Here is a 25,520-nt window from a genome sequence, read left to right as displayed (position 1 = left end):
GTTTGATCACAAGTGATTAAAAAAATCCATGTGATTAGATTTATTATCACAGATGATTAGATAAAAAGATAAATCCACTTGTTTTTTAATCACAAGGGATTATATAAACCCATGCAATTGTTTCTTTTATCAAAAGTAATATTAATTAAATCTCTGTTCGCTTTTTCTTTTGTTATGAAGTTAAAAAAACAACAAAGAACCTGCCACAGTTAAATACATCAGTTCAACTACAATGTGGTATATATAAAGTTGCATACATGTTTACATGTACATAGTACGTGCAATCTTGAACATAATAATGAACATGATGAAGGCAAAGCTCCAAACATTTGGAAGAATTAGGCAACTTCATACAATCATATCTCAAGAAACCATTAGACCATCTTCCCCAACACCTCCACACCTGAAAACTCATAATCTTTCGTTGCTTGATCAGTTTGCTCCCAACATGCACACGCCATTGGTTTTCTTCTACCGAAACTACAAAAATGGTGACAACAACATCCTAAAGCAATCCTTATCAAAGTGCTTAACACAGTACTACCCCTTCGCAGGTAGGATTCCAACTCCTTTTTTACCTTACATCAACTGCAACGACGAAGGGGTTGAGTTCCTTGAAGCTTTTATTGATAGCCCAATGGATGATTTCATTCATAAGAATGAGCAAAACGAAACCCTAGACCAACTCTTTCCTTATGGCCTCAGCTGCACTCTTCGTGCTTCTTGCCCTAAGTTGCTCGATGTCCAGCTGAACCATTTTGCTGGTGGTGGAGCAGCAGTGGCTGTGTCCATGTCGCACAGGCTTGCTGATGGAGGGACCTTTTCCAACTTCATCAACCATTGGGCCACTGTTACACGTTGTCAGACACCAGTAAATCCATCTTTCATCTCATCCTCCACAAGTAATAACATTAGGTTGCCTAAGTTCATTGTTAGGGACTTGGATAAAGTAAAGTATGCTACGAGGATATTTGTGTTTCCCAATTCAAAACTAAACGAGCTGAAGAAGAAGGTTATTGCCACTGGCAAAGCTCCAATGAAACCTTCTCGAGTTGAAGTGTTGACGTCTTTACTGTTTAAACACGCATTGAGTGCAGCGGAAACAAATTCAGGTTCTTTAAAGCCATCAAACTTGTCTCTAGCTACAAACATGAGGAACAAGTTTGTTGAAAACTATTCTGAAACAGCAGCAGGCAACTTATTCACGTTGGCGATAGCAAAGATGGAGGAATTTGGTGAAATCAGGTTGAGTGAGGTGATTTCTGAGGTAAGGAAAGCCAAAATGGGTCTTGAAGGAATGAGAAACGAGCAAGAAGTAGTTGAAAAGTTGCTAAACACATTCTCAACCTTAAAGGGTGATATTTATTATATTTCAAGCTTGTGTAGGGTTCCGTTTTTTGAAGTGGATTTTGGGTGGGGGAAGCCGATAGAAATACTATTACGAATTCCAAATGTGGATGAGAATACTATCATTTTGATTGATACTCCATCCGGAGATGGTATTACAGCACATGTGCATCTTCCAGAAGAAGAAATGGCGATTCTTCAGAATGACAAAGAGTTTGTTACTTATCTTCAAGACGTCTAAAAATGTATATGCCGTTTGCCCATGATTGTTCACTTGATTATCATCATAAATTCATGCTTTCAGTACGTTTGAAAATGGAAACCCATCAATCTGTTGAAATCCATGGTAACCAGTAAATTAGGATCACATGTTAGAGTCGCAGCTGTACCTGCATCTTGTTCACCAAAAAAAAACAGAAGCAACAGGGGAGAAAGAAAGAAGGACGAAAACAGGAGAATAAGAACAAGGACGAAAATTACTTGCTACAAAAGTAAAATCTTATTAAAACTTTAACAAATAAAATAAGTATCCTATTCTAGTATCCTAGTCTAACTTTAAAACTGGGAAATAAACTAATTTAAAAAGAAACTTCGGGAAATAAACTAATCTAAAATTGGGAAATAAACTATTTTATTGAATTAAACCAACATTCTCCTCCTGAATTTCCTTCACTCCTAGCTTCATACGCATGTCTTCAAACTTTATTTTGCCTAAGGACTACATGAACATGTCTGACCACTATGCCACCTCTTTCAACACACTCCCTAATTAAGTGATAAAGGGTATCTATATGTTTACTTGTCCTGTGGAACACCGGGTTTTTCATCAATTCAAGGGCTGACTTGTTATCAACATGAAGAACAACTAGACTAGGTAGAACTCGAGTTAAATCATGGATCATACGAGGTAGCCATAAATTCAACCTCACACGAAGATAGCGCTATTTTTTGTTGCTTTTGTGAGCACCCGTGTCACCAGATTTGCATTGAGGTAATAGGCCGTTCCAGTTGTGCTCCTCGTGTCATTAACATCCTTAGCTAGATCGTTGTCAGTGTAGCGTGTGATCACTTTCTCATTATCTCCTTTGTTGTAAATCAAGTCAAAATCTAGTGTTCCTTTTACATACCTTAGTATTTGTTTCACGGCTTGTGTGTGCACACTTGTGGGTTTTTCTATGAACCTAGTTACCATTCCCACTGCAAAGGAAATATCGGGATGGGAATGTGTGAGATGCCTCAATGCACCCACAAGGCTTCTATAATCAGTTGGATTTACTAATTAACTCCAGTTTCCCGTCTTTCTTTTATTCCAGCTTTGCTTCCATGGGATATATTTGGATGAATTATAGTCACTCATCCTAAATTTTTCAAAAAGCCTTTTTTGCATACACCTTTTGTATTAAACTAATTTCTCCTTCCTTTTTAGTCACTTCCAAATCAACGTGGTAAGCAAGCATTCACATATCACTCATCTCAAATTTTTGGTTCATTTGCTCTTTAAAACTGTTGATGTCATCTTCACAACTACATGTAACAATTAAGTGGTGAACATATACACCAATTTTTAATAAAATCGAATTTTTATTTCTTGAATAAACCGCATGTTCTTGAGCACAACTGAGAAATCCAATATTCTTCAAGCACATGTCGAGTCGAGAGTTCCATGCTCTTGGCACTTGTCGGAGGCCATAGAGAGCCTTTGACAACTTATACACTTTCTGGGCTGTTTCTTATTCATGAAGCCTTTCGGTTGTGAAACAAAAACTTATTCATCAAAGTCTCCGTTCAAGAAAGACGATTTAACATCAAGATGGTGTATTTTCATGCCCTTTTAACTAGTGAAACAAAAACTTCTTCATCGTAGTCTACGCTGGGTTTTTGCACATACATTTTTGCTACAAGTCCCGCCTTGTGTTTCACTATATTACCTTCTAAATCTCTTTTTACTTTTGTAAACCCATTTTACACCTATAGGCTGCCTACTTGGTGGCAAGTCGACAAGCTTCCAAGTTTTATTTTTCTCAATTTCTTTAATTTCACTTTTCATTTCTTTTACCCAATTTTCATATTGTTGAGCCATGGTGTATAACTCGGGTTCACCGTCGATCATGAAATAATAAGATTGCTTCACAATGAGAATATATATCATTGAACGATCTGAGTCGCATAGGAGCTTCATCAATTGAACTTGAATCTTTTGGCGATGAGGTGTATGAAGAGTCACCCGATTCATGGTAACTTAGTTGTGCGGTATATGAGATGAAGTCTCCTGTTCATCATCATTAGGATGATCATCAATGAGTTCAAAAGTACATGTAGCGTCGAACTTACTTGACTCTTCCCACTTCAATGCTCGATCTTCCTCAAATAAAACATCTCTACTGGTATAAAATTTCTCAACTTCAGGATCAAGCAACCTATATGCTTTGATGCCTAATAGGATATAACCTAGCCTGAAGCTATGAATATCCTTCTTACCTCAAACAAAATATGTACCGGACCAATCATATACCGAACCAGGTATATGCCGGAACAGGCATATGCCAGGTTATCCATTAAACCAGTCATATGCCGAACCATATGAGATAACAAACAAAGTACAAGAATACGTCACAACAATATAATATTACAAAGGAACTCACAGAAAACAGCTTGTGCAAGGATGTTTGAGTGATGTATCCTTAAACCAACGAAGTGCATCTGTTAAACGGCTAACAAGTACATACAAGCGTACCTTCGGGGTTACGTCCATTAATGTGACATGATGGCATACTTGCTCGGTATAGGAAGATGTTATATGGCTCTTCAACATCAACTATAAATATGTAATGAAGAACACTCTATAAGGTACATACACTTAACCAATCATCCTGAATAGATCATAGTCTAAATACTTTCGTTCCCTCACTCGATATATCGTCGTTATCATTATACAACCTTCCCTGACTTTACCATCAGAGTGTTGGCCTAGGATGCCCTCCCGGTCCATCAGCTTATGAGTTTGTTGTTGTCTCTAGGTTATCCATATCAACAAGGAAACAATAGTCCTTAAACCACGGAAGGCGAACCCGGGGGCGTATCAAGTGGCACCATCTGTGGGACTCTGCAACAAATAGCCAACGACGAAAACACAGTTGTTGATGTGAGTCATATCAGAAGAATGCAGACTCTCGAAGGAAACGAAAAAAAAAACACCGTAAATCACGACGGTAGTAAAAACACAAGAATATAATGCTTAAAGAGCTAGAAGAAGAAGGAGAGGAAATAAGCCAAAGACAGTTAGAAGAAGAAGAAGAAAAAAGAAATGGAGGAATTTGAGGCTTTTAAAAACTTCACAATCATGAAAAACCAACCGGAAAAAAGAAACAATTAAAAAACTCAAAAAGAAAAGGAATGGTATTTAGTGTCAATGCACACCAGTCAAACAAAAGACTCAGACGAGACAGAAACAAGAGTCAAAAGCAGCAAGCAAGGAGCAGTAAGAAAGAAAATAAGGAAAAAAAAAAGGGGGGGAAAACTCAGACCTTTCCCGTCATAAGAAAACAACAAAGAGCCACCCGAAAGAGCGAGAAGTGTCACCAGAAATGGTAGAAGCAAAACGATACAATCATCTGAAAATGGCTGAAAGGACCTAGAACACTGATGTATGACGAAACTGGAGATCCGAATGATCATGCATCCAACTTCTAGTGGGATATTAAAATGATTTTGATGGATCCAAAGTTATGGAGTCTATACTTCGGAAGAACCTTATACGGATCTGTCTGATACTATTCGATACTGGTTGGCAAGTTTACCCCCCAAAAGCATAGGATGCTTTGAAGAGTTATGTCTGAAATTTTGCAATAGCTTCATACAAAAAAAAAAGATTCTAACAACAAGAGTGTAACATCCCGGAATATCAAGAGTAAAGTTGAAGGGCTAAAAGAGTAAATTGGGAAGGGGAACTCGGCGAGTCAATGGGGGGAATCGGCGAGTAGGGTCGCGACTTTGGTCGCGTGTTAAGTGGCCGACTCGGCGAGTCAGCGGATGGACTCGGCGAGTAGGCGCTGAGTGGAGAAAACCCTAAATCCGGAGGATGAGCCCTATTTAAAGGACATTATACCCTCTCCCCAGCCTCTTTACCCCCTGTAGAAGTCTAGAAAGCCCTGAGGCGTGATTTTGAGGGATTAGAGTGCAATTGGAGCTTGGAGAAGTGTTTGTTGAAGAAATCTTGAAGGAGAAGAGACTTGAATCAAAGGGCTTTGCAAGGATCCGGATTAATCTTCTCTTGGAGCTTCCTTTTGAGGTATTATTTCATTGTTTGAGCTACTATTATCTAGATTCATCATTTTTGGAGGTGTTAGAGATCATATCCTTTGGTGTATTGGAGTTTAGAGGTTAGATCTGAGGTTGCTACCTCAGATCTGGAATGGAAAAGGGTTAAAATGCATAAAAGTCCCTGCTTTTGAGTTGTTGGTGGAGCTATCTTGTCCCAAGCCCAAACCCTAGAGTGAAAATGCCTAGATCTCCTTGGATTCACGTAAAGTTTGCCACTTTACATGATGGATGGCCTTAGGAAGGGTAAATCTATGGTTTGGATCATCTACATGGGTTGGAAAGCCTCGGTATGGATTCAGACCCGGTGATACTCGGCGAGTCACATGGGTAGACTCGGCGAGTTGCTTGAAGATAGGCTGGAACTCGGCGAGTTGGAAGAACAACTCGGCGAGTTGGATGAAGATGGCCTGGAACTCGATGAGTTGGAAGAACAACTCGGCGAGTAGGTTGAAGATAGCCTTAGACTCGACGAGTCTGTTCTTGGACTCGGCGAGTCTTGTCGAGGAGTCCTAATCTTTTCTGGTTGAGCCGAGAATCGGTGAGTCAAGGGATGACTCGTTGAGTTGTGTGCGAGTGGACTCAGAGTTGTTGGACTCGGCGAGTCTCGGGGTGACTCGGCGAGTTGGGTCGCGGATTGAAGGAAATTCTGAGCATGGGGACTCGGCGAGTCATCAGGTTGACTCGGCGAGTAGAGTCAGTCAGGGGTTGACTTTGACTTTGACCAAGGGTTGACTAGTTGTCTTCCAGGGGTATTTTGGTAATTATTGAGTTCAGTGCCTTGGTGTTGTTCAGTGGAGGAGTTCGCGTCGGAGTTGGAGCGGCGGGATCTTATCTTTTCAGCCGGCAGTTTCGAGGTGATTTATCCTCACTATATCAACAGGGTCTAAGGCACCAAGGCTGGCCCTTTATCGGATTGAGATCCGGGTATTTGTTGTTATGTTATTACCTTGATATGTTTGCATCCTGGTAGCTAGGATGGTATATGTTAGAGACCCGGTTAAGGTCGGTTCCCTGATATGTAGGGTGATGCTATGCTAGTGACTGGTTAGGTCGGTATCCTGGTTAGGATGATGGTATGTTATGCGATTTGTTTGATCGGTTTGTTGACTGTGAATTGTTATATGATTGTATGTTTATGTGCACATGGTTGTTTGGATTGGAGTTGGGTTGAGGCAGATCCTGCTTTGTGCTGTAGGCCAAGATACCCAGGGCGGACCGGTTGTCCCGAAGGCCCAGCGAGCGGTCCGGATAGGCTGTAGGCCCCAGGAGGACGGACTAGACATACCGAGGCTCGGAGAGTGGACCAGGCCGACTGAAGGCCCGGCACGGGCGGACCAGTCATACTGTAGACTCAGAGAGTGGACCGGGTGGATTGAAGGCCCGGTGCGGGCGGACAAATCACACTGTAGACTCGATGTATATGGCTAGACTTGGAGGGTGGACCAGGTGGACTGTTGGCCAGTGCGGCGGACCAGTCACACAGTAGACCCGAAGTGCATGGCTGTTCTGTGATCGGATATGTTATGGCATGTTATGCGTGTATGGTATATGTGGTTGGTATTTTGGGGATATCTCACTAAGCTTTCAGGCTTACAGTTGTGGTTTAATGTTTTTCAGGTTCTTCAGGAGACCGTGGCAAGGCAAAGGCGTGATCGTACCGCTCCTCGTGTTTTTGTCGTGATGTGATTCTGGGAATACTTTAAATAAATTGTGTTGAAAACCTTTTTGTGATAACTTTAATGGAATCGGATTGTTTTTGAAAAATTTAAATTGGTTGGAATTTTTCGGTCGTTACAAAGAGCATGCAATATTCGCTTGTCGACAAAGGGAATGGGAGTTCAATAGAGCTTACTTCAAATGATTCAACAAAATCAGTCGAAAAATGCAAACAAGAGACGATCCCATGATCATAGTCACTTTCACTTACGGGTTTCTAGAGGGGGATTTGTTTTGTAAATTGGTAGGTAGGGATTGGGTAAATGCAAAAGAAATGATAGGTAAACTCAATAGTTTCCTTAGACAAAAAACAGAAAATGCCAAAAAAAAAGGAAGAATGGAGGGAAAAGCAGCCATGAGGGGAGGAATAAGAGAAGAATGGACCAAACAACACCATGTGCTGTTCATTAATAACAACACTCATTTCTAGTCAAAATCGAAAGTACACATAGAGAGGAAGAAGCAAGTAATACGATGGATACCAGTCGTATAGATAAGAAACATATGAAGTATACACCCCCCACGGGATCAAAAAGAGAAGACAACAATGATAAAAGAGGAAGTACATCCAGGATCCAAACAAGTTTTTCAATTTCCATAAAAAGCTAGGCCACGCGACCGAAGATTATAAGAGCCTAAAAAGATAGAAAGGGAAAAGTCAAACATCTAGAAGATAAGAGGATCGAGCCCCAAGAAAGGAAGAAGGAAGAGAAGCCAACAATAAGTTAACCAAGAAGCGCAAGGCAGTTAACAATATTGAGTTTAACCTTCATGACCCGATACTGTTCGACCACCATGGTACCAAGCCATTGGTTATTGTGGAAATAGTAAGAAGGACGTTAATACATAGAATCAATGTAGATAATGGGAGCTCAGTCAACATTATCTACGAACACTATTTAAAATACCTTCCAATAGACGTCCATAACTACATACAACTGCCACGTCGGCGGTAGTGGGTTTTGCAAGTCAATATGTATGGCCAGTGGGATGAGTATCATTACCATTCACATTGAAGGATTATATGGGATCAATGCAGCAAACCATTATGTCAAAGTTCATCGTAACAACGGCACCAACAGTACATGGTCTGCTCAAATTCCCTTCCGATGAGGGAATCATAATAGTCCATACTACAATAATGGGACCCCCAAAATGCAGCCATTTCGTGCAACCCAACGTAGCCAAACCAATCATAGAAGAAGGAAGTGCATATGAGAACACCAAAGGAGTGGTCATTAATGAGAAGTACAAAGAACAAAAGATCAAAATAGGTGCAGAACTACCTAAAGGTTTACAAGAAGGTTTAACCGCTTTGTTAAAATAATATAAATACACGTTTGGATGGAAACATGAAGATATAGTGGGGATCCCCAGGTCATTGATAAAACATTGACTCAATATCAACCCCACTCATACCTCATTGTGCAAAAGAAATGCATAATGGAAAAAGAAAGAAATGAGATAGTGAACAAAGAGGTAAAAGACATGGTAGTAGCAGGAGTTATGAGGGCTACACAGTTTCCCAAAGGGATAGAAAACTTGGTGTTAGTGAAGAAACATGACGGCACCATGAAAATGTGTGTCAATTTCACAGACCTCAATATGGAATGCCCAAAGGATAGCTATCCCCTTCCATAGATAGAACAAAAGATTAAGTTGTTAGGCGGATTTAGGTGGAAATCTCTTTTAGACGCTTACAAAGGATACCACCAGGTGAAAATGGCAATAACATATGAAGATAAAACAACCTTCCACAAGGAGAAAGGAACTTTATGTTACACAAAGATGTCGTTCGGACTGAGAAACGCAGGGGCCACATACCATAGATTAGTAAATAAGGTATGTAAACAACAAACAGAAAGGAACATCAAGGTGTATGTTCATACATGGTAATCAAAAGCAAAGGTCGGGACGATTTCTAGAAAGAAAAAGAGGAGACTCTAAAACAGTTAAGACAAACCAATATGAAACTCAATCCTAAGAAATGTATGTTCCGGATGCAAAAGGGAACATTCATCGGTCATGTCATAACCACAACAGGAATAGAAGCAAATTTGGAGAAGGTAAAAGCATTATGTCAAAACCACAACAGGAATACAAGCAAATTTGGAGAAGGTAAAAGCATTACTGAAGGAACAGACATCGAAGACGGTGAAAGACATATAGAGCTTGAATGAAAAGCTAGCAGCACTAGGAAGGTTCTTGTCAAAGTCATCAAAACATACCTTGCCTTTCTTTCAAGCACTAAAGGCGCATACAGGGAAGAACAATATGGAATGGTTGGAAGAAGTCGAAGAAGCACTCCAGAAGTTAAGGCAACATCTCTTAAGTTTTCCAACGTTGGCAAGTCTGGTCGCCAATGAACTACGCATCCATACTTATCGACAAGTTAGGAAGCAATCACTACATTTCTAGTGGCCGAAAAAGATAAGAAACAGATGCTAGTCTATTTCATAAGTTAGGTGTTGCAAGGGGCTGAGTGAAATTACTCTATAATCAAATAGTTAGTATTGTCTTTAATCTTTGCAGGTAGACAACTACGCTAATACTTTCAAGCCCACTCGATTCGAGTACCGACTAACCAACCAATCAAACAAATCCTAACACAACCGGAAATGTTAGGAGGAATGACTAAATCGGCGATCGAGCTAGGAGAGCATGACATCGACTACAAACCAAGAGTTAGTATAGGTCAAACTTTGGCAGATTTCCGGAAAGAAATACTTGAAGATCAAGCTCAGACAGTGACGCATGTGAACGAAGCCCAACTGTTATCACCGAGCCAAACCCCTATAACAGACAAGGAGTCAAAGTAATGGCCACAACATACCGACGGATCCTCGATTAATGATGGTTCATGTAACGCTAGTTTCCAGGTATTTACATTGTTGGCCTTGCTTTGTATTAACTTTTCCATTTTGGTCCCAAACGCCATGTGTTGGGAATGGAAACCTAGGTGTTGGAACGTCAAGAGTAAGTTTGTGGACGCTAGGCATTCGTACGCAACAAACCCTAATTTTTAGGTTTTGCACCCTATTTAAAGGCCATTATAGCCTCAAAACGTTTCTTATCTCCATATTTCGTCCCTTATAACCCTCCTTTCAAAACCCTAAGTGAGTATGAGTGTTTTGAAGCCTTGGAGTAGTATTTTGGTATCATTTTAGTGTTCTTGGTGGAGAAGGAAGATCTTTAAAGTGTTGGTCTTGCTCTCTAGCCTTTGGATCCGGACGCTTGGCATCTTGGATCGCCTTTTGGAGGCATAAAGTTTAGATTTTGATCACTTTTTTTAGATCTTTCTTAAGCGTAGTTTTATGTTCTTTTTGTCCCAAGAAGTTGACTTTTGTGAGCTTAGAATGCTCCAAAGGTTTGTGCTATCCTTTCAAGCATTTTGGAGGGTTTAAAATCATAAAAATGCAAGCTTGGACCTTGATACTCTTCTATCCAAGAGTTTTGGAACTTTTGAGTGTGATTTAAGTTAGATTTTGGTGTTAGGCTCTTTGTAGTCATGCAAAGTCATAAAGATTGCAAATTTATGACTTTAGACGTTCTTTTAACATTGTTCTGAAGTTTGAACGTTAGGTATTAAGCCTTTAAGACATTGGTTAAGGATTTGGGATTATGTGGTTACGTCAGGCGTTTGATTTAAAACATTGGGCATTCGGACGCCATGCGTCATTTAGTGGACACCAGGCGTTCTCTTAGAAGCCCATTGGATCAATTTATGGCCTTGGGTCAGTTAGGGTTTGGGGCTTAGACTAGTTGGGTCTTGTAGGGAAACGGGAAATTGGTCTTTTGACCTTAATAAGATGAAGGATGAGTAGACCATTGGTATGGGATAAAACCTTTAGTTATTGGTTGGAGTCGTTTCTGGATTATGTTTAGTGTGAGAAGCAGTGTTCGTAGCAGATCGAGTGTTGATTCAGCTATCTTCAGTTAGAGGTAAGTTTTCCTCACTATACTTGTGGGTCGAAGGCACCAATGTCAGCCCACTGGATTATGTATTCTGGTATAGCGGGTGTTGTTACGCAGTAGGTGAGTTGTTAGATCTGCCTGTTTGTCTGACTGGTTGTTTGATTATTTGTTTGTTGAATACGTGTTATTTGTCATGTATGTGTCGGCATAGTATGGTTGGGGTTGAGGTTGTACTGCTATGTGCGGTAGCCAACAAACCCGGGAGTAAACCAGACATAAGTGTGGCCCCAAGGGCAAGCCAGACTAATGTTGTGGGCTCGGGAGCAAGTCGTACATAAGTTGTGGGCCTCGAGAGCAAGCTAAACTTATGTTGTGGGCTCGGGAGCAAGTCAGATATGAGATGTGGATCCCGAGGGCAATCCTGACTCATAGTGTGGGCTTAGGGGTAATCCACTATGTTAGTTGTGGACCCAGTATATGATACTATATGTTGTATGTTGGTATTTTGGGGGAACTCACTAAGTTTTGTGCTTACAGTTTTCAGTTTATGTTTTAGGAACTTCTAGCTCGAAAGGGAAAGGCCGGTCAGATCGCACAACATCTACCTATGATTTTCTGCGTCACGTGATTTTGGAATTTTGTACTATGATGATTTGTTACTATGATATACTCTCGTCTATTTTGATATGATTATCATATGAATGAAATGAATTTAAAAATGAAAATTTTATCTGAATTTTAGCTGAATTTTTATGATGTTACAAGTTGGTATCAGAGCCTTGGTGTGATGGTACGGGTATTCTTAGGCATGTCTGAACTCAAACTGAAGGTTTGGTAAGTTTTTCATAAAATAAATGTTTTAATAAATGATTTTCTAATAAAAAAAATGGGTGGTGCATGCAATCATCCGAACTCAAGTAATTGATTCCCAGAATACTCAAACATGTGCCTATTGTTTATGCTTTTGAGCTTCTAAATCTTTACTGATAGTGAGACATAATTTCATTGCAAGTTCAGTTTTCGTTGCATAATTTCGTATTTCTCCTTTTCATCACTTTCATGCACCCTCTAGTTGATGCTAAATTTGGCGTTTTATAATATTCATGTTATTCATTCTATTATTTTTTTTATATTGAATATTATTATTTGATCTTAATTACATTAATTAAGTCCTTCAATATTTTTGAGTAAACATATGGTATCAACGACATGATTTTTAAGGGTTTGATAAATAAAAACGTAAAACTACTTATTTTCAAATAAGATAAAAGAAAAAAAAACGTTTGACCATTTAATTGTTAAAAAGATTGAAGAAATAATTGATAAAGCAATTTTTTTTTTTTTTTGTATTTTTCTATTTCCGAGATTGAAAGTTTATTTGGTTTTATACAGCATACACATAGAGCTTAAAATTTATGTATTGAAAGGAAATTGATGCAGATGAAAATCATGAAATTAAAGAACAAATTGTGAGATAAATTAGCAATCGATTTAGAATAAAGACGTATGGTAAATATTTTAAGAAGATGAAACTTCGTTATCTTCCACAATTATCCACCCCTTAACTTAAAGTCTTAAACCCTACGAGATCTTTATCTTATTGCCTAAAAAACCATTATTTCCCATAAAAACATAAAAAAACCAAAAGAAAAGAATTAAGATCAAGGACGAGTGTTTTTATTGCAGAGGCTATAACCCAAAAGTCCCAAAATATTTACACCTTTTCAAAGCCTCCCAACACCAAAATCCCATCCAAAACTAAAACATTATTTAAAACAAAAAAAAAAAAAAATATACAAAAAAACCCCCCAAACCCCCCAAAAAAAATATATCAACCACCACCACGATTCACCGCCCTACCACCACCACCATCGCCGCCACATTTACAACAAACAAACTTCACCGGAACCGAACACATGTCATCAATCCCCACACACCTCGTGTGTTGCCACACCCCACACCCATCACACGCCAACATCCTCTCTCCATCATCATCCTTCGCCCCACACCGACAATCCAACGTCCACGTCTCCACCCCTCTCTCCATTCGGTACCGAGTCAACCCGCTCTTCCCGTTCCCAACACACTTCCCGCTAACTGTAATTGTATTAATATTATTATTATTATTGGACCCGATTAAGAGCTTGATTTGGGTGGACTCATCGACACCTCCATATCCAACAAGCTCATCGGCTTCAAACCTTCTAAGAACTAAATAAACATCTTGGAAAGCTTTCGAGGATTCGGTTTTTAAGTCATGGATTGTTGCGTTAGAGGAAAGGATTAAATGTTCGGGAGGTGGGTTAATTGTGGTTGGTTCTTCCGTGAGTTGGAGTTTGCAGTTTAGGATTAGGGAATGCGGGTTTGAGTTTGGGAATTGGTGTTCGGGGTGGTAGTTTTTTACAAATTGTTTGCAGTCGAGGATTTTTTGAGCGGAGGAGGTTTGGTTTTGGTTTGTTATGTGATTTGGGGTTGTTTGTTGAGGAGGACGGAGTAATGATTCGTATAAGAATCTTAGATCTCGTAATAAATGATCTTCCGAAGGGCAATTTGGGAATTTTGGATTGTTGGTCATCGAGATTGAATTCACGCTTCCCGGTTCCAACCTACATTGATTACTTTCTTGTTTTAGTATTGTACTTTCGAAATCAACAAAAATTATAACATAAATAAACGAAGGAATAATGACAGAAAAGCCCTTATGTTTGACAGATATATACGAATTTGTCCTTTTGAGGATTTTAGGTTTATTAAAACCGAATGCTTGCAACTTTTTTTCAGTTTTACCCTTTTGTGTATTTTTGGTATATTAAAAACCTTAGGGTGCGTTTGGTTGTGGAAAGCTGTTTTAATTTTCCAAGAAAATGTTCAGAAGATAAAGTTTAGTTTTCATTTCAGTTTTCAATAAAAAATTTAGAAAACATGTTTGGTTGGAATTGGTGGAATTTTCATTTTCTATCTTAGAAATTTTAGAAAATTTTGGAAAACTGTAAAAATCACTTTTCTAATTTACATACAATTTGGAAAACAGAAAATGTTCATTTTCTTGGAAAATTTTTGAAAATGTTCGGTTTTACCTTTTTTTAAAAGCCCTTAAGTTTGGTTTTTCAATTCATTAGAGCCCTTATGTTAGACACAAATGTTCGCTTTTACCATGTAAATTTACAAAAAAGGTAATTTAAAAAAAAAAAAAAAAAGTTGCAAGTATCCGGTTTTAGTAACCTAAAATCCGCATAATTCTTCGTAACTTAAGGGCTTTTATGTCATTATCCCATAAACGAAAGTAGGATACTATAATAAACAAACTTAAAACAAAATTTAGAACTAACCGATATTCGATAGAACCGGAATCCGGATTCAAACGCGCGTTAACCACCATCCCATCCGCCGCTTGTTTCCCTTTCAACTCCTTAAGACAATAATCCAAAAGCTCAGGCCGACCCACCCGACAGACCGCACCACGTAGGGACCGCCAACTAACCCAGGCGGACCCACTAACCGCGCGTAAAACCCTAAACATTGCCTCCTCAACACGCAATATATCACCCATACTCCACGCACACAACACCCTCGAATCACTCAATTTAGCCTTCTTTGAAGAGCAAAAATCATCCTTGTTAGCATCGTGTATTAGGGTTGTTAGGTATTGGAAAAGGTCTCGAAAAGTTAGGAGTTTGTGATCGGATAAGGATTGGTAGAAGGAAATCGAATCTTGGAGATGTGTTCTTGGTTTACGGGGTTGGTGTGATAAGGTGGATAAGGGTGTGTTTGCTAGGGTTTCGATAGCAGTGTTGTAGGCTTCGAGGGTAATTCCGTAACTTCCCGCACCGAATTTGTAACCCCAGTCTCCGTACCATGGATGACCCTTGATTATTGAGTGGAGTAGTCGGAAGTCTAAACCGTATTTTTTTGATACGTCCATGACACTCACTTGTCTGTGTCATTGAAATACAAAGTAATTTTGTTAGAATTGGGTTAAAAAACAGAAAAGTAAAATGTATTTCACCATTTAATAAACTTAACAGCTTAACCATTTTCTTATGATTAAACAAACCATTATACCTATTTAAACTGTTTAAAAGTATCATTTTTCAGTCACTTTGTTTTCTAAAAGTTTAAAACTAGGAAAAAGAAAACAAGAGTGATTAAGCAAACCACTATACCAAATAACGACTGTTTAAAAGTACCATTTTTCAGTCACTGTGTGTTCAAAAAAACTTTACAATTAAAAAAAAGAGCTTTACAGCATTTTCCCTACTAAACAATTGCAAAATTCAATAAACTTGTTATTCATTCTATTATTGATTTTGACTTTGAAAAATCCTTGTATTCAACTTCAATTCTTATTGCTTTATGCAACTGAAAAACCCAAAAATGGAAGAAAAAAATAACAAAAACACAACTAAAATGGAGAGATTCCTAACCTGACTCCAAGAACTTTACAAAGTCGATCCCAAAAGTCCATGATATGAGTGCCTGAAAGGACCCTTGACCCACCTTCTCTCCCATTGACTCTAAGAAGATGCCCATAACCATTTACATGAACTACACCATGTAAAAGATGATTGGTATCATCCAATTGGTTATACATCCAATCCTCTATATCTTCGGTAGTCATCACATGGTTGCATGTCTTACACCTACAAAACCTCAAAATCAATACACATACACTTTGATGAATGATACATACACAAGTATTTTAAACTATGGATTACATATAGCACTAATTGGATACTTGGGATACATGGTTTTTATTTATGATTTCGGTTTCTTTGTGTAGAATTCTCATGAGATAACAAGAAAAACAAACAGAGACACATACACACACACACAGAGATCAGACCTTGAGTCAGATAAATGTAGGGAAGCACCACAACCAGCACATGACTTGTTGTAACCACCAATGGAAGCCCCATCACCCTTTATTATGAAATGGTATCTCTTTCCACATACAGGGTTCCCGCTCCACCCTTCATATACATATAACAATCCAGTTATACCAAGTCTTTGTATATATTAAGTGAATTATTCTTTATAACACAATATCTCTTTCAAGCCTAATCGCCAAAATACAACATAAATGAAATAAACACAATGAATAAAACACAGATTCATCTTATCTGAGAGAAGGTGTCATGTGTCATGAAAGGAGTGATCTGATATTTAGTAGTAATAGTTTAAAGTAGATAAAAAAAAATTAATCGGATTCATGTAATGTTTGAGCATGTAAAACCTAATAAAACAAGAATGAGCTAACAAATTTCGTATTGAAACCGGATCAAAGCAAAATGACTTGGAGTTATCGACAAACCGTTGCCTAAACACTACGAATAAACAAAAATCAAACGAGATCGGAGAGAATTTGGAACAAATAAGCACAGATACAGAAAAATTTGCCGCCGGAAAATCGATGATGCCTAAACGAAACGCCGGTGATTCTCGAACAGATACCATGTCGATGATCGGAAAAGCAATCACCAATCAATCAGTATCGATCTTCAGACCCTTGACTAGATCTAGTACTTAAATTTAATTAATCATTCAAGGAGGGAGATGGAAATACGATCTGGGAATTTCAAGGAGAATACGCTAATGGAAACGTAAAGATGGAGATAGATAGAAAATGGAAAAAGAGGTAAAGACAAGGTGAAAGTACGACTCTCAAGCACATCAAGAAACACTCAATACGACGTCGGTATGACATAAATATAATATATTAAATATTTATGAATAAAACAAAATAAACACAATAATATAATACCAAGTTTATTAAATAAAAATAAAAATATATCTTATCTAAAAAAATCAAGTGATTTGAAATAAAATTTGTTTCAACTTTTTTAGCTAAAAGTACGTGACTAAAAAGACACGTACCAAACAAGAAGACCCACGAATGTCGTTAATGTCACCAAGTAATGTGTCAGCATCAATCATATCTACCCGGATGACAAACCCCCCACATGACCATGACTTTTAAATTATTATTATAATAATACAACTGTTTATTTTATTATTTTATTAATAAAATAATTATTTTTATTATTAGTTTATCTTTGACAAAATTGATGATTAGCACTAATTAAGCTTTCAGCAGCCATACAATCGAAATTATCATCATTAATTAATCACCAATTTTCCCGCCAAGCCAGCTGGCAATATTAAAGACGCATTGAGAATACGAGAAATTTGAGATCTAATTTGATTTTGGATATTTCGAGAACGCAACAACCAACCAAAAGCAAGAAAACATGCAAAAGATGACCGAGTCAAACTGAATCGGATTCGGTCGAGTTGAGTTAACTCACCAACAACTCGGCACTGATCGCAATAAACCGACCTAGATCTGATCACGTCTTCCTCCACCACATCGAGGCAAACAGACGCATCGCCACCGCCCACGGCGGAGCTCGTCTGTTCCCCAACCCGGAACAGGATCTGCCACGTCAGCAGATGCGGTAGGAGAGACGACGGCGGGGGTAGGAGCGCGTGCCGTAGCAAAAACTCACGGACGCTGGTACGGAAAGGGGCCGTCGGCGTCAAATCGCCGGAGGGGAAAGTTAGAAAATCGTTGAGGTCGGCGGTTACTCTTCTTTTCATCCTCTTTAATGGACGGCCGTTGACGACCATTATTTGAAACGTCAGATCCCGGCGAGTGAAAAAGGAATCAAAAACGTCGTACACTGGAATGAAGAAGAAATTGTTGGAAAGAGAAAAGGGAATTTGTGAAAAGGAAAAGAGGCGTAAATTAGGGCTTGAAGTATTGGTTGATTTAATGGAGTCGTGCGAGAGGGGGAATAAAATCGAAGGAGTAGAGTCGGTTTCGGAGGTGGAGAGAGTCAAGTGCTATGAAAACGATTCTTTAAAGGGATTTTGAATTTATCCGTTTGACGATTTATGGCAACTTCATTAATCTAATCAATTAGATTTAAATCAAATTTCAACTTACACCTTAATCATTAAGTTTCAATACTATTTAAAATATTCATTTTTATGGGAAATTGAGTGATCTAACTATTAATTATTGTGATTTACTTTTTTAAATTACATGTTTGAAATTTTTTTAAAATTAATCATCTTCTTCTCTAGAATTAGATCATTCCGGGATTAATGTATTTGGTATGACCCATGCCGATTGGGATTAGGTTGTGGATATATATCATTACAAAAGTTATTATGGAATGCATACATGAATATCATCATATTTCAAACTAAGTGGGCAAATAAGATATCGGATTTGATTCTGATGGGTTTGAGCTTTTGTGGTTTTTAACTAATCTGAAACAAGAAGAATAGGTCCGAAAGATTAATGTGCCCAAATTATATAGTTTTTAGTGTTAGTAAGGACCAAAGTATTAGATAATTAGTTTTTTTACTGTCTTGTGTTATTCTACAATGAAAATTAGTAGTTCGAACACACAGAACAGAACACACTGAACATGTTGGAAATGCAACAAACTACATCGGAATCCGAAGAACAAGTCTAGAATGTTCAACACAGTGTGTTCCAGATAACCAGTTACATACCATAATTATTTTGAAATTAAATTTTCTTTGTTTTTTTCCAGCATGACGATGTATTTATACTTCTCTCAATATTTTGCAAACCCACAATTGTTGTGAATATTCTTACTAAACCAAGAGCCTAACTGCCATACGAGGCTATGTTCCGAAAGAAGTGTTTTTGTAGGTAGTTTGATATTTTTTGTCACGGTACAAAAAATCATTTGCTTTTACATTACGTATTTTGAAGAATTTATAACAAACCCTCCAAGCCCAATACAGGAAATGGTTTTTAAGATTGATGAGTACGAGTTGATGTTTGGGAAGAGGGAATTATGCATTATCACGAGCTTTTGGTTTGGTGAATATTTTGCAACCTCAAATTCCGGTCACGCCTTCGGATTACGTGTGTTTCCTAGGGATCTATTTGCACATAGTATTATTATTTAAAACATATTTAAATTTATGTAATTATTAGTTTTTATAGTAGATTTAAGAGTTTCAAACATTGTGCCATTATTTTCGAAATAAATACAATTTATTTTTCAAATACCATGATCAATAAATCATAACTAAACACAAAAATGAATGCACTATAAATAACCAACCTTTAATCTATTTATTTAAAGAAAAAAAACCAAAAAAGTTACTCTGAAATTAGAGTCTGGAATTTCTCCTGTATTTTGAACTTCTTTGAACTTCACTCTGAAACACATTGTTTCGAACAAAGCGGTCATTTCACCAAAAAAAAAAAAGTTTTTTTATCAAAAGAAAATTATTTATATTGGTTAGGTTACTCAATTTCCTCATTCTATTATAAGGATAAATTAGTAAAAATGTATTTAAATAAAAACCTTAAAAAGAAAGTAAACTATAGAAAGTAATATCAATAAAGGTTTTTCTAGCCCAACGGTATCAGGTGTTATTTGTCTTCTTGAGATTGAGAGTCTAAAATACCTAATGGGACATAAGTGGAATTAGAAGTAATTTATAATTAGATTAGATTTTTCGTTACAAAATAAAATAGAAACTAATATCATCTTTTAATTTTTTATATAAATTGCCAAAAAAATAAGCGGTTACATGATCGTCAATGTAGAGAAATTAGTGCTTTGCCCCTCCTCCCTCTCTCGTTGGTGCCTCCTAGCACGGATAAAACGAATGCCTCTTCATATCCTTATTTGTTGCATCCTTCCACCGCAAAACCTACCACAATCCCCCATCCATCCTTCATTAATGCCTCCTACCACCACCGGCGAGAACCATCATCCTCATGAAAATATCTTTATGCCTAAGAGTCATTATAGAATGATATTTTGTTAATGACATATGATCTTATAGTGACAAACTTTATAGAAATCTAATATTAATTGATTAATTATTAGATGAATATGATTATTAATAAATATAATCAACACTTGTAGTTAATTCAAAAATTATTATTTTATGAAAATAATATTTTACCAACATATAGGGAATTATTGGTTTTAGGTAATAATAATAAAATGGAACATTTAACTATTTATATTCATATATTATGAATATATAATTCATGTACAGATGGACACTTTGAGTAATCCTCTAATTGACATATGGAACTAGTTAGTTAGTATTTTAAGTGAAGTCAAAACCAACTTTGACTAGTTTGTAGTCAAATTCGTAGGTCCATCTTTATTGGAAGAAGGTTGATTGTCGGTTCATCTCTTTCGCCCATACTTGTCCTTAGAGGCCATGCTTTGACTTGTTAGATGGTATGGTCCCTTCCTACACATGTCATGGTATATAAAGAAGAGTATGTGACAAAAACTAGCTAATTGTTTCACACTCTTGTCTTTTCTCTCCAATTTTCGATAACAAACGTTCCCTCCCTCTCCACTTTGTCTTGCAATTTGGTGTAAGATTTAAAGTTTCATAAAGTGCTTCTATTTAATGCTAATTTAGTATAAGTCTTAATAGCTTAAGAACAACTTATATACAAGTGAAGACTAGCATGTTTTAGTGGTTGATCCTTTCTTGGTGGATACATTATATATAGCCTCTTTTTTGGAGCTTCATGTCATCTTCATTAACTTTCAATCTCCCATGAGAATCAAAGACTTCAAATGCTGTAATATTTTGCTTTCTATGTTTAATTTAATATTTTCATGATTGCAAATGATCGTTGGTGGGTTAAAATGGTTTTAAGTTTATTATAATTTTAAAGCTTTTGTTGTCGTTATTAGCGTTTGTGAGAAAACAATTTTGAATAAAACCCAACATGTCATCATACTTAGATTTGTCAAGTAAGTCTTCATCATATTTATGTATTTTTAATTTGTAATTTCACTTCTTTTGCACTCATATTGGGATGTATCCTTATAAATAGAGATAATTAAATTAATTTTTCTGTTATGCTTCTAATTGGTTCCTTGGTGATGTTTCTGATATGTTATCTAGTTTGTGGTGGGCAAAGAAAGTAAGTTCTGGAAACACAATGGAATGCACATATGATGCTTGATTATTTGTCTCAATATAATAAGTAAGTTTTAAGTTGTGAATGTATAACTTTTTGTGTATATTTTTTGTATTAAACTATGAAAATTATATTAATGTGTGATTTTTATTTATTGAATGTGAATTATGAATGTATGAATTTTTGTGAATGTTTACATTTTTTGTATAGTATAAATGTTACGAATATTTACTAATTTCATACTTGGTTTGCCTTAAACTGTAAAGAAGGTATGAATGGTTTATTTTTTAAACTATGGATGGTTTATTAAGTTGTGAACATTGTTTAAACTTAAACATAAAAATGATGATTTTGACCTTCCTTTCCAAAAAACAAGACTTTTACCTCATTGTATCATATATGTTACTATGAAAGTTTAAGATTAGTTACTGATAACGTGCCTCCTAGCCACGTTAGAAGATCTAATGATGCCAATGCCAAATCTCCTAGAACATGTAACAACCCAATTTTCGAAAAAAAAAAATAAACTTTTGTTTTCATAACATCAACCATAGTAAATATAAAAATCCCAATACATATCCATGTTATTTTGAAAATTCAATGTACAATGGACCAAATGGAAAACACCAAAGAATGCAAGTCTCGTCATCAAGTCGGACCCTTGACCTTATCAATGGAAGTACCTGAATGCCTCGTCATCAAGTCGGGCCCATGCACAAGCTTAGTGATTTCCCAATCACACAAAACATATAATCACATATTGTCATGCTCATACATATACATACAATTTGCCATGGACTCCCTCCATGGTCTTCAACGGAATGCCATGGCTACCCCATGATCTTATATCCTAATGTCATGGGCTCCCCCCATGGTCTTGACAAGTGTCATGAGCTCACCCCCATGGTCTTCACATAAGTCTCTACGTAAATCAAATAACATACCATTTCCCATAATATACAACCATATCATGTCAAATAATGGGTCGGCCTTGGTGCCTTTGACCCATGAGTGTGGAGAGAATACTCACCTCAAATACTAACAGTAGCTGAATAGGTCCCCGTCTCCGAGTATCAGCTCCACTCAATCCCTAAACATAAGCAACTCCTTAGATTTAACACAAAACTTCAAACCCTGAAACATCCCAAAAATATGATCCAAAAATTTTAATTCATAAATCAAACCATAGTGACCCAATCATCTCATAAAATCATACGTGAAAATATCAAACATCATATCAAAACACTGTATCAAAAATCACATGTCCAAATATCAGATTAAATCATCCCATGCTAAACATTGTGGTGTGTGCGATGCAGTCATCCCGAGCTCTTCCCCTTACTATCGGACGTACCTGAAACCAAAACTGAAAACTGTAAGCATGAAGCTTAGTGAGTCTCGCTAAACTACCACATACCATACACATGTCATACAACTAGGAGATATGGGCCCCGCCCACACTTAAGGAGATACGGGCCTCGCCCACACTCCACTATCTAGGAGATACGAGCCTCGCCCACACTCTATGAGATATAGGCCCCACCCATACTCAGCTAACTAGGAGATACGGGCCCCGCCTACACTCCGCTGACTATGAGATACATGTTGGGTTTTAAGCATTATAACACTCCTATGATGCACATGCAACCCTAGATGCTTTGGATCTATTTTTTTCTCTAATTATATATGTATTTTCAATTGTCCAAAGCATACATCCTAACTAGCATACAATATAGAATATACAACATAAAACTCAAGTTAGATGAATACCTCTTGATGTAGTTTATAGTTCTTGGCATTAGAAAGCTTTAGCACCTCAAGTGTGATGCCTCTAATGTGTCACAAACACCAAATGCAAGAGGATGCTTCAGAGAATAGGCTAGTTAGCTCGAAATCGATTATCACTCTCTTAGAATGAATGAGCAACCGATTTTAGCTCTAGGGGTTGCTTTTATAATGTTACAAAGGCTAGGGTTTTATCCATGCAAACCCTAATGCACTATGACCCGTCATATTACTTAGGCTCCATAGGTTAAACCTCCATGGACTATCATATTGGTTTAGCCCATCCTAAACAACCATGGATCATTGGCCCACACTATAAGAATCATTGATTTACTTAATCAGTCCCCGTATATTTAATCAGTCTCTTTTTATCACTAAATTAATTCCAAATTAATTCTTGATCAATACTAATTAAATAATATGATTTCTCAATTAACATATTATACTTATAATATATTAATAAATCATAAATAACCTTATTCTCAAAAGTCTATCCTATCAAACTGCACTGGTGAAGGCAACCCAAAAGGACCATGCTACTATCGGGTCAAGTACATCCCAATTATAGTTATGGGCTTAGACACCTAATCCAACAGTCTCCCACTTGGATAAGTCTAATAATTATAGCTACCAATGCATCTTCGAAATTCGATTAGAAATCGTAGCTTTCAAAAGCCGTTGTCGAACTCTGACCTAGTCAGTGACGCGTCCTTTAGATAAAGGATCGTATAATCGTCTGTTCTTCAAGATATCATGCACACAAATACATGGAACATAGTCATACTTATTGTCCTGCAGTTTGTTTCCCGATTTCCAATTTGTCTGACATAGAACATAATTAAACACATCAATTTAGTTATGACCAAGCCCGACACATAAGTCAAAACAAATCATCGAGGGGCCCAAGATATCGCTTTTAATCCTCTTAGGAAAAAAGGAACAGATAAACTTTGACATTGTATGCTTGTACTGACTACTCGTTAAATCATGCACAAAGATACTTTTCATAACATCAAGTTACAGATGCGTTTTCAAATCATCAATGCACAACCAACTCGTAGCCAACAACTCAGATATCTTGGTTTGAAGATTATATGATATTATCGTCTCACAATCTCTTGTGATGAATTCCATGAAGTGATTCAGGTGAGTGTGGGTTTAATCCAATACTCAAATCTTATTTCAGGAGTACTCATGAACGTTGTAGCATACTTTTGCAATGTCTAACACCTTATCCATTTTACAAGCCAATTCATAACAGTCTAGCCTCATAACCTACTTCCAAAGTATGATCGACTGTGGATATTTTGAATAATCTTATTATTCTGGAAGTTAAAACATGCAAAAGTGAAACAATAGTAAATAATTGACACAAGACAATAACTTTACTTATAAATAAAACTCCTTTTATTCAATCATCAAATGTCCATTATAGTTTAGCTATTACAAGTTTCCATATATTTATCTAATCACTAAAACTAATATCGCCCGTTATCCCAATTCCCCTTGCATGCTGCAAGTGCCTAACCCTACTTAGTCCCTTCGTGAGGAGATCTGTTGGGTTTTCCTATGATGATACCCTCTTCACAACGGGGTGTCCTTCTTCTACTTGATGTCTTATGAAGTGGTACTTTCTGTCGATATGCCTAGATCTACCATGATCTATTGGTTCCTTGGTTAAGGCAACCGCCCCTTCATTATCGCAGAAAATCTCCACAGGCTCCTTTATGGATGGCACAACTCCAAGGTCTCCGGTGAAGTTCTTCAACCACATCGCCTCTTTCAATGCTTCTCTCGCTGCAATGTACTCTGATTCACATGTTGAATCAGCTACAGTCTCATATCGGAGCTTTTCCATGTTACTGCTCCTCCATTAAGGGTAAACACCCAACCCGACTGAGAGTATAAATTATCTCTGTCAGTCTGAAAACCGGCGTCACAATACCCTGTCACTCTCAAGTCATCACTCCCACCGAGAGTAAGAACGCAGTCCTCCACAGGTACTTAAGAATGTTCTTTACTACAGTCCAGTGAGCTTTACCAGGATTCCCTTGATATCTACTGACCATGCTCAAAGCAAAGGTCACATCAGGGCGAGTACAAGTCATAGCATACATGATCGAGCCAACTGTGGAAGCATATGGTACTCGACTCATTTCTACTATCTTAGCCTCTATACTCGGACTCTGAGTCTTACTTAGTTTGGTATTGTTTTGGATAGGTAAGTCGCCTGTCTTGGAGTTCTCCATGCTGAAATGCTTCAACACCTTGTCCAAGTAGGTACTTTGACTAAGTCCTATTAGTATTTTACTATTGTTTCTCAATATCCTTATCCCTAGAATATAGGCAGCTTCTCCAAGGTCCTTCATAGCGAAACACTTCCCAAGCCAAGACTTAATTTCCTACAAGGTTGGAATGTCATTTCCTATGAGAAGTATGTCAACTACATACAATACCAAAAAGCTAACTATACTCCCACTAGCTT

General features: G+C 37.4%; 2 protein-coding genes across 2 annotated transcripts; one reads left to right on the top strand and one right to left on the bottom strand.

The window, feature by feature from the left end:
- The first annotated feature begins 291 nt into the window (after positions 1–291).
- Positions 292–1,678, top strand: LOC111911638 (acylsugar acyltransferase 3). Its single transcript, XM_023907392.3, has one exon. The coding sequence runs from the start codon at positions 299–301 to the stop codon at positions 1,586–1,588; it is 1,290 nt and encodes a 429-aa protein (XP_023763160.1). The 5' UTR covers positions 292–298; the 3' UTR covers positions 1,589–1,678.
- Positions 1,679–12,953: 11,275 nt separating this feature from the next.
- LOC111911656 (PHD finger protein At1g33420) lies at positions 12,954–18,142 on the bottom strand. Its single transcript, XM_023907407.3, has 5 exons — positions 17,604–18,142; positions 16,142–16,268; positions 15,723–15,938; positions 14,628–15,233; positions 12,954–13,904 (listed from the first exon to the last, which is right to left on the bottom strand). Exons 1-5 carry the CDS (start codon positions 17,923–17,925, stop codon positions 13,130–13,132), a joined length of 2,046 nt encoding a protein of 681 aa, XP_023763175.1. The 5' UTR covers positions 17,926–18,142; the 3' UTR covers positions 12,954–13,129.
- Between the last annotated feature and the right edge of the window lie 7,378 nt (positions 18,143–25,520).

This window comes from Lactuca sativa, chromosome 3, assembly GCF_002870075.4.
Source record: "Lactuca sativa cultivar Salinas chromosome 3, Lsat_Salinas_v11, whole genome shotgun sequence".
In the NCBI taxonomy this organism is placed as follows: domain Eukaryota; kingdom Viridiplantae; phylum Streptophyta; class Magnoliopsida; order Asterales; family Asteraceae; genus Lactuca; species Lactuca sativa.
The sequence above is the reverse complement of the archived record's forward strand: the minus strand, read 5'-3'. Positions and strand labels throughout refer to the sequence as shown.